General features: G+C 36.2%; 1 protein-coding gene across 1 annotated transcript in view; it reads left to right on the plus strand.

The window, feature by feature from the left end:
• The first annotated feature begins 6,537 nt into the window (after positions 1 to 6,537).
• LOC150099041 (glucose dehydrogenase [FAD, quinone]-like) overlaps positions 6,538 to 13,401 on the plus strand; it is a 43,889-nt gene continuing 37,025 nt past the window's right edge. Inside the window, exons 1-5 of the mRNA XM_090405800.1 lie at positions 6,538 to 6,664; positions 9,415 to 9,617; positions 10,847 to 11,036; positions 11,175 to 11,306; positions 11,804 to 11,925. Of these exons, the coding sequence (XP_090261926.1) occupies positions 6,538 to 6,664; positions 9,415 to 9,617; positions 10,847 to 11,036; positions 11,175 to 11,306; positions 11,804 to 11,925 (774 nt within the window). The remainder of the gene's footprint in view (positions 6,665 to 9,414; positions 9,618 to 10,846; positions 11,037 to 11,174; positions 11,307 to 11,803; positions 11,926 to 13,401) is intronic.

Genomic DNA, 13,401 nt, shown 5'->3' on the forward strand with positions numbered 1-13,401 from the left:
TTTTTTTTTTTTTTTTTTTTTTTTTTTGCGCCATACTGTATTTGTGTCTATTGATGAATGTCACGAATCGACATATGTTGCTGAATCGAATGATGTAAACGGAGGACCTACGAGGGTGGTCTGAAAGGCTCTCGGCCTCGACCACACATGGCAACAACACTATCGGCAAGATTTTTTTTTTCTAAGTGGTACATCTGTCCTAAGCATCCATGTGAAATTGCAAGTCATTCTATCAATTAGTTTGTTTTATACAGCTGTCTGAAGCAAAAGAGTTGTCTGCATCCCTTGAAATGGATAAAACTGAGTATCACGCGTTTATAAAATTTTTTGTAAAAGAAGGTTTAACACGGTTGCGGCCCGTACATAAGCTCCGACACTGCAGCACCTCCAAGGAAAAAATGGAAAAAAAAATTCGTTTGTGTTTATAAATAATAACAATGCTTTCAACATTATATAAATGCAGTACATGTTAAAGTTACAGCTTATGTTTTGACATTGCTTGAATAGTTAATAATTGGAATTGTTCGATTAACGCTTTAGATCAGCGCTTCCCAAACTGTGGGCCGCGGCCCCCTTGGGGTCCGTAGGTCTTGTTGAGGGGGCCGTGAAATAATGAAAACAAATTTAAAATATTTTAAGACTAAGTAGATTTTTTTATCTTAAAAGAAACGTATTTAATTTTTATTATTTATTATTTCTTTTTTGTTATTTTTTATATTTTAATGGAAACATCACACAAAAATCACAGAAATCTAAGAATTGCAGTTTCAAATATTTCACCTGATATTGACTTTTTGTGTAGCAGTATTGAAACATCACATTAAATTATTATTAAATTTCTTTTGTGTTTTTAATTTTTTTCTTTATTACTAATCGTTTCATGTGCTTCTACTGCAAATGTACAATAAGAATATATCTATCTGTATAAAAATATGAGATAATGGGGCATGTCAAATGTGTATGTAAGATGCTAAAAATGTAATACATGCATTTGATTTTTGTAATATTCGCTGTGTATGTTTTGTATTGAATATAAATACAATAAATATTATAATAATATATGTCTGTATTACGATTGTTTTTCGAAGGGGGCAGTGAAATATTTTAATTTTTCCAAAGGGGGCCCTGACATCCAGAAGTTTGGGAAGCACTGCTTTAGATTACGAAACAAATACACTGCGATCTAACGCAGTGTCGATATTATCACATTCGGCCAATTGCAGCCAGACTCGCCGATATTCGTTTGCGCTTCTCATTGTACATAACTAGTGAATCTGACACTGCTCTGTGGGCAGTGTATCATATGCTTGCGCGCGTTATTTCTGTGAGACACGAACGCGTGAACTATTTTTTTCAAATCTTCTTTTATTTTGCAAAAAGAATATATAATTATTTATTATAGATACAAGGCTAAATTATGACAAGTGTCACTGTTGAAAATATGAAAAACATATTTTTTTCAATTATGGTTACACGAAACAAATACACTGCGATCTAACGCAGTGTGAGAATGATCGCGACAATTGCAGGTAGCGCTCGTTATTTCTGTGAGATAAGAAACTTTTATTATTGGTGTTTGCTCGTGGTGAGGGTGAAATATTTTTAATAAAGCAATTTTTTAATATGTAAATTTATTTATTAATAAATTGGTTACTGATTAGGTCGCCACTTGTGTAATTCCAAAAGAAATTCATTAGAAGTTCATAAAAATTAAAACATTCGACAGAGGAATTTTCCTTATCACAGTTTCCTTATTAATTTTCCTTATAAGCGTACCAAGTCATTCTATCAAGTAGTTTGTTTTATACAGCTGTCTGAAGCAAAAGAGTTGTCCGCATCCCTTGAAATGGATAAAATTGAGTATCGTGCGGTTATAAAATTCTTTGTAAAAGAAGGTTTAACACCAAAAGAAATTCATTAGAAGTTTATAAAAATTAAAACATTCAACAGATGAATTTTCCTTATCAGATTTTCCTTATTAGTTTTCCTTATAAGAGTGCCAAGTCATTCTGCCAAGCAGTTTGTTTTATACAGCTGTCTGAAGCAAAAGTGTTGTATGTAGCCGTTGTTGCATGTACACACTTATAGGCACTCTTTTCGTTCGTTTTCGACAATTAAAAAAGGGGCTACCGAGTTTAAACGTGGCCATACCAGCCTTGAAGATGATCCACGTGAAGGACGTCCAAAAAGTGTAACAAGACCAGAAATCATTGATCAAGTGCACGATATGGTATTGAATGACCGGCGAGTCAAAGTGCATGAAATTGCTGAGACTATTAGGCATTTCAAAAGAACGTGTAGGATATATTTTGCATGAAGAATTGCAAATGAAAAAGCTTTGCGCCAGATGGTTGCCGCACTTGCTCACAGCAGATCAAAAACGCACTCGCATGAAAATTTCTGAACAGTGCTTGGAGGGTTTTAACAAGAATAGAACTGATATTTTTCGTCGATTTATTACTATGGATGAGAATTGAATTTACCATTACACACCAGAATCCAAAGAGCAGTCAAAACAGTGGACAGAAGCCAGTTGTTCAGCGCCAAAGAGAAGAGTCGGTTCCATATAGCAGGAAAGGTCATGGCATCGGTGTTTTGGGATGCTAAAGGTATTTTTTATTAATTATCTTGAAAAGGGTAAAACAATAACCGGGGAATTTTATTCCGATCTTTTAACTAGATAAGACGAAAAAATTCGTGAGGAAAGACCCGGTTTGTAGAAGAAAATAATCATCTTTCATCAGGACAATGCACCTGCCCACAAAGGTGTTTTGGCAATGGGAAAATTAAAGGAGCTGCACTATGAATTATTGGGACATCCACCCTATTTCCCAGATTTGGCCCCTCTGACTTCTATCTCTTCCCAAAACTAAAACTCTTCCTCGCTGATCAGCGTTTTTATTCGAATGAAGAGGTGATTGCAGCTGTAGAGGGGTATTTTACAGATTACAGGGACGGGATAATCGCGCTGGAGCATCGCTGGAATAAATATATTAGTCTTAAAGGTATATTATGTTGAAAAATAAAAAAATAAAAAATTTTGAAATTATAAATTCGTTGATTGTTAGGTCGAGAACTTTTCAGACCACCTTCGTACTCTTAATATATAGTAGTGAAGAAACTGTTTTTAGTGTCTCTGAAGATCTTGTTAGGTTGTCGATCAGATTCATTTGGGAAAATTTTCGTCCGATTCACGTGAAGAAATTGGTAACCAACTCATGACGTCTATGAAATGCTTCGTTTTTTTTAATCTGCTTTTCAATTACCTAGTTATTTATTTAACTTATTCAGTAACTGAGATCTAAATGACAATTCTTTATCTTCACTCTCTGCAGGTGTTAATATATAAACAGATATACAGATATACAGAAATCTGTTATACAGATTTCATGTTAAATCTGTATAACAAACATCTTAACAACAGACCTCGATAAAAATGCATTTTCCTCTGTCTGTTAGAATAATTTCTGTAATCTAATCTGTCCTAAAGTGATTCTCCTATAGTCGTAGATTTTCGACAACTTTTGTAACATCTTTGTAACAACTTCTGTCCCGCAACCGTTTGTCTTTCATAAAAAAGTTGTACAACTATTTTTTATTTTCCATATTGAGATCTATATCCGAACCTGCAATTCTGAACTAGGTCTGATCATTCTTGAAGAGCATCAAACATTAAACCTAAATGTAATATAAGATCCGTTTGTTTGTAATTTTTTTATGAAGTTCATATGCGCATCTTTCATTTTTGGTCTCAATTTTAATAATTCTTTGCTCCTTTAAATTTATGAACTAACGTCTTATAGTTATTCCAATCAGCCAGAAGAAACCGGAAACACGATGCTACCCATCGCCTGCTTAAAATTCTTTCAAGTTTTACTAGTCTAATATGAAACTAATTGGCTCACACTTTCAATTCTCTGGCATTTATTGGCCAAGCGTTATACATGATATAAAGCGTCAACAAACAATATCACCAACCGATAGTTGTAATCGGCGATTAGCACAATGTCACGAAATTAATGAGAGGGGAATTTTTCTTTCAATAATTTGGTGACCCCACTTTTACAATCCATCATAACAATTTCCTGTTATTTTTTTTGACAAAAAATTTCCTTTGAAAATTATTCCGATTCGTAATTTTTCACGATAAATTTTTAAACACAGATTTACAAGGAGCTCTTTCTAATCTTCCTTGAGCAGTTTTATAACAGCTCTATGCCCTGCTGTTTCCTTTCGACCGAAAGTTTTCTTTCTTAAAATCATTAGCTGTTGCGGTCTACTGTCGCTAAAATAGGCAACTTTACTGTTCGCCCATTCTTTAGAGATCTTCATGACCATCTTCGTTTCCACTCTAAGGGTTCCAATTCCTTTATATAATTCACATCCAAGTCTTCTTTTGACAGATTAGCCACTTATACTTCGAACAAAAGTAATTTTCTTGATCAACAGTTCAGCAAATTGGCTAGTCGTCTTTGCTGTTAGATACTGACACCATCAGGAACAAAAGCTCCCTTTGGCACAAAAGGTTTCTTTCTTCATTCATTACTTCACTTCCTTTAAATTTGTTAAGTATGGAAGGGGGGTAAATCTATTTCATTTCTTTACATTTAGTAATTCTTTTCATTTTTTACTCTACGGTTAAAGACGACTTTTGTATTCTTACATGAAGAGAACATCTGCGATAGTCGATGTCGGTGGAAAGTCACAATCCACCGTTCAACTTCATCTTCAGAGAAGGCACGGTGCTATCTTATATTCTCTTTTGGCATATCAGATATCCATTATGTTAAAAATTTATTTGGGACACCTTATGTGCCATGCAAATTTCGGATCCTACCACGTGCTAGTATTCAAGGAGCAGCTGCGTAAATCTGTTAATAAAAGGTGGCATGTTCTGCACTGTTCTCGAAGTCCAGATGCCACGTTCAGCTGAACTGACAGACTTCCGCGTGGGATGGTAGTTGGGTGTCTCACATCAGTGGTCTTTCCGTCCATTGCTACCCGACTAACTATACCGAAATCCACCGTTTTGTATGTCATTCGTAAGGGACACTTAATGGTGCTACCGCAGCAGGAAAACACCCTGGAAGGCAACCGCCGCTCACTGACCGAGATCGACGAGCTCTGTCTCGGCATGTTCGAGCATCCCGCACGTCATATCGGAGGCGAACTTCTCAGAACTGTCGATGGGTAACGACAAATCGTTACAAGAGCAACGTTGCCCTCAAGCAAGGCACGGGAATTTATCCGATAGACGCACATGCACAGAGAGGAGAGAGTTGCATGCCTTAGTTGCATGCCACAGCAGAGCTGCTGCAAAAAATGGCACACATCCCCACCCTCTCAACTCCAAACAACGTGTGGACTGGGGTCTTTTACACCGTGCTGAAAGGGTTCTGTGGAGTGAGGAATCATGCTTCCAAATGTTTCACTCTTATGGTTGTGTTTGAATCTGGAGATTACACTTGAAACTGTTCCGGCAGGACTGCATTATTCCCACGGTCAAGTTTCGTTGGAGGCTCAGTAATGGTATGGGAATGTTTCAGTTGGTTGGGGGGGGGGTATCTTGGTCCATTGGTGTTCGTTCCTAAAACCATGATGTTTGATGGCTACCTGGACATAATTTCACGATTCGACGCTGTGGAAGTATTTGCAGTGACCCTTGCATGTTTCAGCATGACAGTGCTCCATGTCATACTGCACTGCGTGTCTGAGACTGTTTTCCACAAAGCAACGTTGAAATATTGGACTAGCCTGCTCAGAGTCCATCCCATCAAACATCTTGGGAATGACGAGAACCCTGAATTTACTCCAGAACGAACCTCGCATAAGGCATTACTCGCATGAGACATAACCTGGCGTGAAGGTGTTAATATATAAACAGATATACAGAATTCTATATAACAAATATCTTAATAACAGACCTCGAGAAAAATGCATTTTCCTCTGTCTATTAGATGACTTAGAGAAACATTTTATTAAATAACTAAGCTTATTTGAATAATAGATAAATGTGCAGAAAAAACTGAATATTACGCATTCCGAAACGTCCTACCCCGTCCAAGTATGTCATCCACTACTGTTAATAAAGTGCTAGTACTGTGTATCATCGTGTCTCGTCCCAAAGAAAAACACTGATTATACGACTTCGATGCCTCAACTTAAAGTAAGTCAAATAAGGACAACTTGTATCTGCACATTTCATTTTTAATTGACTAAACCGAAATTAATATTGTCATTCGGGTCAACTATCGCAGAGAAGAAACTTTGAAGGAAAATCATATAAGGAAATGCAAGTTCTACTGGCATCGTTCGGTCAGAATTTAAGCACTTCCTCTTCAGAGGCAACCAATTTCTGACGTCATTACGAAAGTAAAATGTAGGATTCGTGACGTGAAGCAGGAGAGCGCGAATATTTAAGTGAGGAACCCACACAGGTTAGTTACAATTGTATTGTACTGTATGCACTTCAGTTTTATGATTAGATGTAATATAGGGATATAGCCACCCTTGGAACTCTTGGAGGAAAAATCGAACATGTTGGATATCACTACGTTGTTACCTGCATTAGCTCCACTTCTCGCTCTGTTTTACCTTAGGACAACAACGATCATTTTACCGGCGGTCAGAGATACCTGGGAGAAGGAATACGACTACATTATAGGTAACATTTATTTGCTTCTGCACACATGCTAAGTATTGTTTATACAAAATGAGTATTTCATTGTTTCGGAGTGCGTTCTTATTTCTAGAATTTCGAATACGATAATTTTAGATTGTCCTTTAACATAATCTTTATACAGTACTATATTCACTTGAGGGTGTTTTGTCCAGGAGTCTTGAAATCTAAGATTTTGTGAACTGCGGGTGTAATACTTTTAAATAGTGTCGCTTTCGTTTGATTCCTGTTGATTGGAATAAAGTGGAAGCATATAGAAACTACTCTTGTTCCTGCATTTTACCTGCAACATTTTATACCTATTCTCAAAGGTTTAGCTGGTGGGAAGGGCAATTCATTTTTGCTGAAAGTTTTGTCTTCTCTTTCTGCTATTCGCTTCGTATGTCTAAAATGCAGTGCAGTAAGACCATTGTGAAAGTTAGTATCAAGTTGGTCCATAGATTGTCTTGTTGCGAAAGCAATGGCACCAACGGATGTTTATCAGTCAATGCGCGGTTGTGCTATCGAAATAAAGTACCGTCTCACCACGATGGCATTCCCCAATATTCAGAAGTCTTTCTTTGTGCAGTAGGGAAATATCTCCAAAGATCAAAATGTTTACTAAAGACCTGTCATATTTTACCATTGTTAACTGAATAATTTTAGACATAAAACAGAATGGTCAACGTATGTCAGATTTCGCTTCAAATCTGCCACAAAGAGAACTTTAGGGAAAATATCACCTTTTTCAAAGTAAAGATTAATTATAATATGCATTTGATTTAGTGATTATGATTGTATACTATCACTACTTAAATGTATGATGGTGACTGTTAATTTGTTGACAGAATTTTCGTAAATTATACACGGAAGTTAATAAAAACGAAGGAAGAAAAATACAAGAATTGTAAATAAAGTGCAGCTAGTAATATAGCCTGCAATATTACCAACAGCGATATTATCCATATAGCAATATAGCCTGAGGTAGTTGTGAAGTCTACCAGTTTCTGTAAACTTATTCTAATTACCAAAACTATTACATAGTGCTTGATGATTTGTCGCACTGTATTATGTGGAATAAATGATTAAAACATTACAAGCAGTATAATTTCAAACTTAAAATATCACCGACTTTTAATATGTAGGAGGATTTTAAATAATTCTGCCAGTGAAGTTTAGAACTTGGGTGTATATTTTTAAGTTTGCAGAATATGACATGTTCAAAATAAAGTGGCTAGTCGATACTCCCATCTTAATTTTAGAATTTCCATAATCAAACGAATATATGTCCTTTTACACCATTTCTCACAGAGATCTGCACACCCTTCACTCAAAGTCAGAAAGAATCAAAACCAGATTTACCATCTTCCTTTTGATCACAAACGACCAAACAAAATCAGGTAAATTTTACAAACGTAGCGGATGGCAACACGACGTTGTGGGTTATTGGCAATGAATTATAACCGATGGATTTTTTTGTTTGTATTTCACTTTACACACTAGGTTATAAAATATAGCACAATGCGGTTTGTGAAGTATGATCAAGAAAAAAAGAAGGGATCTAATCTTTATATTTTTTGAACAATATTGTGTGGAAATGTGTGGAGAAGTCTTTCAGACTGCACAGGCAGCAAATGTGAAAGAGAACGAAAATCGGGTTCAGTATTTATAAAAATCAAGTGGATATTAGATCCAGCATTATTTAAAAGCCGAATGTTTGTAGAAACTATGAAAGTTTCGTAAAAATAAGTTGACCAGAGAACTTATGGGAATACGACCACCGGCATTTACTAGTCGCCCTAGCGCGGACCACCTTAGAAAGCATGAACGCCAAGACGTCCATATACTCGCTTTTTAATTTGGTTTCACTGGCCTGACAGCTGTTTCGAACTGTTTGGTTCTCTTCGGAGACCAGGTAAAAACCTTAAGAGAGCAAAAACTCTCTTTCAATAAAAAAAGGGACTTGATACGTCGGAGAGCTGTATTTTTCGTAAGCGAACTCTCGGTTGGTGCGTGTAAGTATTTACTAAAGTAAAGAGCCAAAAGGCTTCAGTTCGGCGATGCAAAATTGATAAAAAGCAAGTAGATATTAGATAATGAGATTAAGGGAATACGCCATTCCCTTATCTCTAGTGTGGGGGGGGGGGACAAACCAAGCTAAAAGCTTGATTTGTTTTCCCACATCCAGTGACACTTCCTCTTTCATTCTTCTTAGGGAAAAGAATATGTGTAGAGAGACGAAACATCCGCATGCTCCCATGGCAAATCTGATTGCTTAGATCTTGTTCCTATTGAGCACTGGTGGCATTTGTCGAGTCGAGCAAATAGGGAAGCAGACATCAAGAATAAAAGAAATGCAGAATAATGAATGTTGCGCTAACGTTTGCACGCCATCTAATTTGTGGCATACCAGGAAAATGCACTTTTACTAATAAAGGAAATCATCGAAGTGCTGAGGGAAAACACAGCCATACAGAATAGCATTATTTTATTTATATGCATTGTTTTAAATTCAGTACTACTCATGTAATACGAAGTAATTTGATAACGATTTGGCTGCATCATATTGCGTTATTAATTAGTCCGATTGAAGTGTAGCTCATTGTAAGAATGTATTCTTTCACGTAAACATTTAAGGAATATTAGAATAATTAATCTATTTATGAAAATATTTTTCACTGTGAATTCTTATGAATTTTTCAGTTCATAAAATGAAAAATAATAAACGCCTAAAAATGTATAATTTCATCTTTCAGTGGGAGGTGGATCTTCCGGTGCTGTCGTCGCAAACAGATTGAGTGAAGACCCATCAATAAAAGTCCTTCTTTTAGAAGCTGGAGGACCAGAGCATCCAGTTAGTGAAGTACCCTTTGTTGCTGCTACCTTACAACAGACCGCAGTGGATTGGGCATACAAGACAGAACCACAAGAGGTAGCATGTTTGGGCTTGAAAGATAAGGTAAAGAAAATTTCGGCAGCATTCCTAATTTCCAATTGTTATGTACATTTAAAATCTCAACTCATATTCACAATTAATTGATTTCTTAGTGCGTTTAATGTAAGCAATTATTAAAATTCACTTTGGAGTTCGTGAGTTAACGTAGTGTCTGATTCTTGAAAATTTCTTATCAATTTACTCATGCTTTACTTTTGAGAATATTTTGTTGAAATAAGTGATTTATGATTGGTTGATTTCTCTTAGCTTTTGAGTTTCTGTAGAAGAGTCCAATTTGAGAAGTCAGCGTTGAATTATTACGGAAGGCTATGCAAGAGATGCTGAAACAGCAGCACATTGTTTTCTGTGTTTTTTCATAAATGATAAAAATCTCATCATGAAGATAAACTATCAAGCTTAGTTTGTACATTGCTGCTAAAGCTGCAACAAAAAATAACTCAACCTCATATAACTCAAATATACATCCTGTTGAAACATTTCGATAACTTTATTCAATTCACACTAAAATTGGTTCTGAAATACATAAGACACATTGATGTCGAATGCATTTGTAATTCTCTGCCCCATCCTCACTTGTGAAGCATCCTCTGGGTAGTTAATGTTGAATAGCGTTTACATCTGCAATGTTAGGAATCATCCAGACCACTTTACACAGAATAAGTACTTTTGAAATATTTTTCTGCATTGTGCATGTTGTACACACACTGGGGGAAAAAAATCACAAGTTTAGTCTTTGTGCAGAAAACTTCGCACAACAGACCATCTGAATTTAGGCGTATATTTATATTATTTAGTGACACCTCCAAGGAATCCAGACTTATCGAGGGAGGACACATAATCAACAGCACTTCGTCTCCACCACTTCCATCCGTTACACAACCACCATCTACTTCTCACCACTTATATTTTTTGTCTGTAAATTGCTTATGTTCTGAAAGACCAATTTATCTGTCTGAGGGATGAAAAACCCGAGTTTCCGGGAGAAAAAATCCTGCTACCTCTGTATGAGATCGGCAAACTCACCTTAAACTGAAAAAAAAACAAAACATATAAAGATTCTCCCTTCACGACGAGAATCGAACTTAGGCCTTTTCCAATCGAAAGGCGTAACGTACCGTCGTTCTTCCAATTTATGATATACGGCGATATCATTAATGAAGTATTAAATAGGCGCGGATCTTGGAATTACTAGATAAGGGGAAAAATTCTAATAAAATATCTCTTCATTTCAGCGCAGTCCCTGGCCACGGGGAAAAGTTCTCGGAGGATCCAGTGTGTTGAACTACATGTTATATGTCCGAGGAAATAGGAGAGATTATGACAACTGGGCACGTCAAGGAGCCTATGGATGGAGCTGGAATGAAGTTTTCCCCTACTTCTTAAAATCTGAAGACAATCGCGATGCTGAGTATTTGGCAAATGGTACGTAGTTTTTGAAAAAAGATGAAACCTGATAAAAGCAATCAGAGCAAACAACCTTTCAGTATTAAGATACTGTATTGATATAATTTTAATATATATTTTATAAATCTCTAAATGGGATTCTTTCGGAATTTGCAGGCTATCATTCGAAAGGAGGATATCTGACAGTATCTAAGCCCGTGTATACCACTCCTCTTGCCGACGCCTATATGCAAGCTGGAAGGACATTAGGCTATGAAGTGCGGGACATCAACAGCGAAATTCAAACAGGTAAGCACAAATTATTCTCAAAGTCAATAGTAATTATGCTTGGAAATAAGTTATTATTAGACCCTATGGTTTGGAAGAAAAATTCTTGAGAAAAGTTGTTTGGGGGTTTGAATCTCGCCCAGGACATAAACATTTGTGATGATCTTTAGGTCGTAGATGAATTTCATCGCCAAGTGGAAGACTACCTCTCTGCTTATTGGAAGTCCGAGGTGGACTGAAAATTCAAATTTAAAAAATAGAAAAAAAATCCTGACCTAACCGATGGTACTAAAGTGCTATCGGTTTACAAACCTTTCGTGATGGGAGCAGCATAAAAATAACTAATATGAATCCACCATTTTGTAATTTGAGTTTCATGTGTGTTGATTATTTTGCGTTTTTTTATGTGTCTCGTTATATAAATTTCTATATTAATGAATCTTCATTTCGGTGACACTCCGGTTATCTCTGTATCGAACCTAAAGCAAAGGTAATTTCATTCTTTTAATTACATGCAGGATTCATGATACCTCATCTAACGACACGGAATGGGGCAAGGTGCAGTACTTCCAAGGCTTTTCTTGCTTCTGTCGCTCATCGAAATAACTTGCATATTGTGTTGTTCGCTTATGCTACAAAGGTATGCTATTTTTACTCCCAATTCTCTTTTTAATAGTACATTATATCATACTGTATTAGCTGCATATCACTTTCCATTGAACTATCAAGTGCGGAGTTCATCCAGTAAATAGATTATAAGTTTATAATTACAAAGATTATAATTATACGTAAATAAATTTTATGCATTAATTTTAATTTGTACTTTTCATTAGCTTTGTTAGTTAATATCCTTATTATAAAAATTCTTTGCATCTTATAATGCGTGTTGAATTTTTCACTTGACCACACTTTCCAAAAAAAAAACAAAAAAACGGCAATGCACACATTGTTAGCCCACTACTCTACCGTAAGGCGATTGGTGCCTTACTGTAGGCTAGTTTCTCACTAAATGCTACCAGACGCCTGGGAATATTTTCGCTCATTTGTCCACCAAAAATGGCAACCAGATTCCTTAGTAAAGTTGGATGTCTTAGTTTGAACCTCACCCGACGTTTGCTTTCTAAAGGCTTGCTGACTCTTGGAAAGAGAACGTGGGGTCAAGTTGAAATCACTGTATATCAATGTTAATCGTAGGTGAAGCAAATCAACAACAATAATCGGAGTGTTCCAATCTCTTCAGCTTCTCCGTTCAATCTACTGTTCATTAGGAAATCGATTGGGACTTTGTGCAGAACAGTCTACCCCTTGGCCGTCCCTTTCTACAAAGTAATTCGTCACATTGTTCCACTACAGGCAACGCAGAATTGCAGAATATTTCGGTATATCGAAACACTGTGCGGGATGATAAATAGCAACGAAATAGTCAATTCCACTTAAACACTCACAATCATCCGTGCCTATTGGATGGAGAAGTCGCGGATATTTATCACCAAATGAGACTGTGCCACTAGAATAAGCTCTTTCACTTACTCCTTCTTAAGTATATCAACGATCTTCTCCACATCCATCCACAGTTTTACTGATGTAGTACATTAGTCTTCATTTCACAAATCTTGAGTTCCGTTAACTAACAAAATACGAACCCATAAATTCTTAGCCCTAAACCAGTCTTCATTGCTGTTAACTTGAGTGCTTTTAAATTAAACATTTGCTTATTTCTTTTTTAAAAAGGGTGAAATAACTTCCAAGTTTTCTTGGAATAAACATGCTCTAAGTATAACCACCTTCTCAGTATTCTATGCATTTGTTAATTCCAATAGAAATCGCATTCGTCTAACTGTGGAATCCTGTTCTTTCATCTAAGAGGTGGGGGGGAGCTAAATATCCTTGACTATTTTGCGCTGAAGAGAGCAATTAGGTTATAATGATATATCTCTCACCAATTCACCATTTTCTTTCACAAAAATGAAGTTGCCATTGCTTGCATTTTCTCTAAATAGTTCAGCGGTCACATTCATAAGAATTAGCATCAAATTCTATACATTCCCCTATATGCGTTAAAACAGATGTAGCTAGATACATCACCACTAAACTCGCCGACTAAACAACCGTAAGT

This window comes from Typopeltis vanoorti, chromosome 15 (genome assembly GCF_054136105.1).
Source record: "Typopeltis vanoorti isolate ZY-2024b chromosome 15, IOZ_Tvanoo_1.0, whole genome shotgun sequence".
Classification (NCBI taxonomy): domain Eukaryota; kingdom Metazoa; phylum Arthropoda; class Arachnida; order Uropygi; family Thelyphonidae; genus Typopeltis; species Typopeltis vanoorti.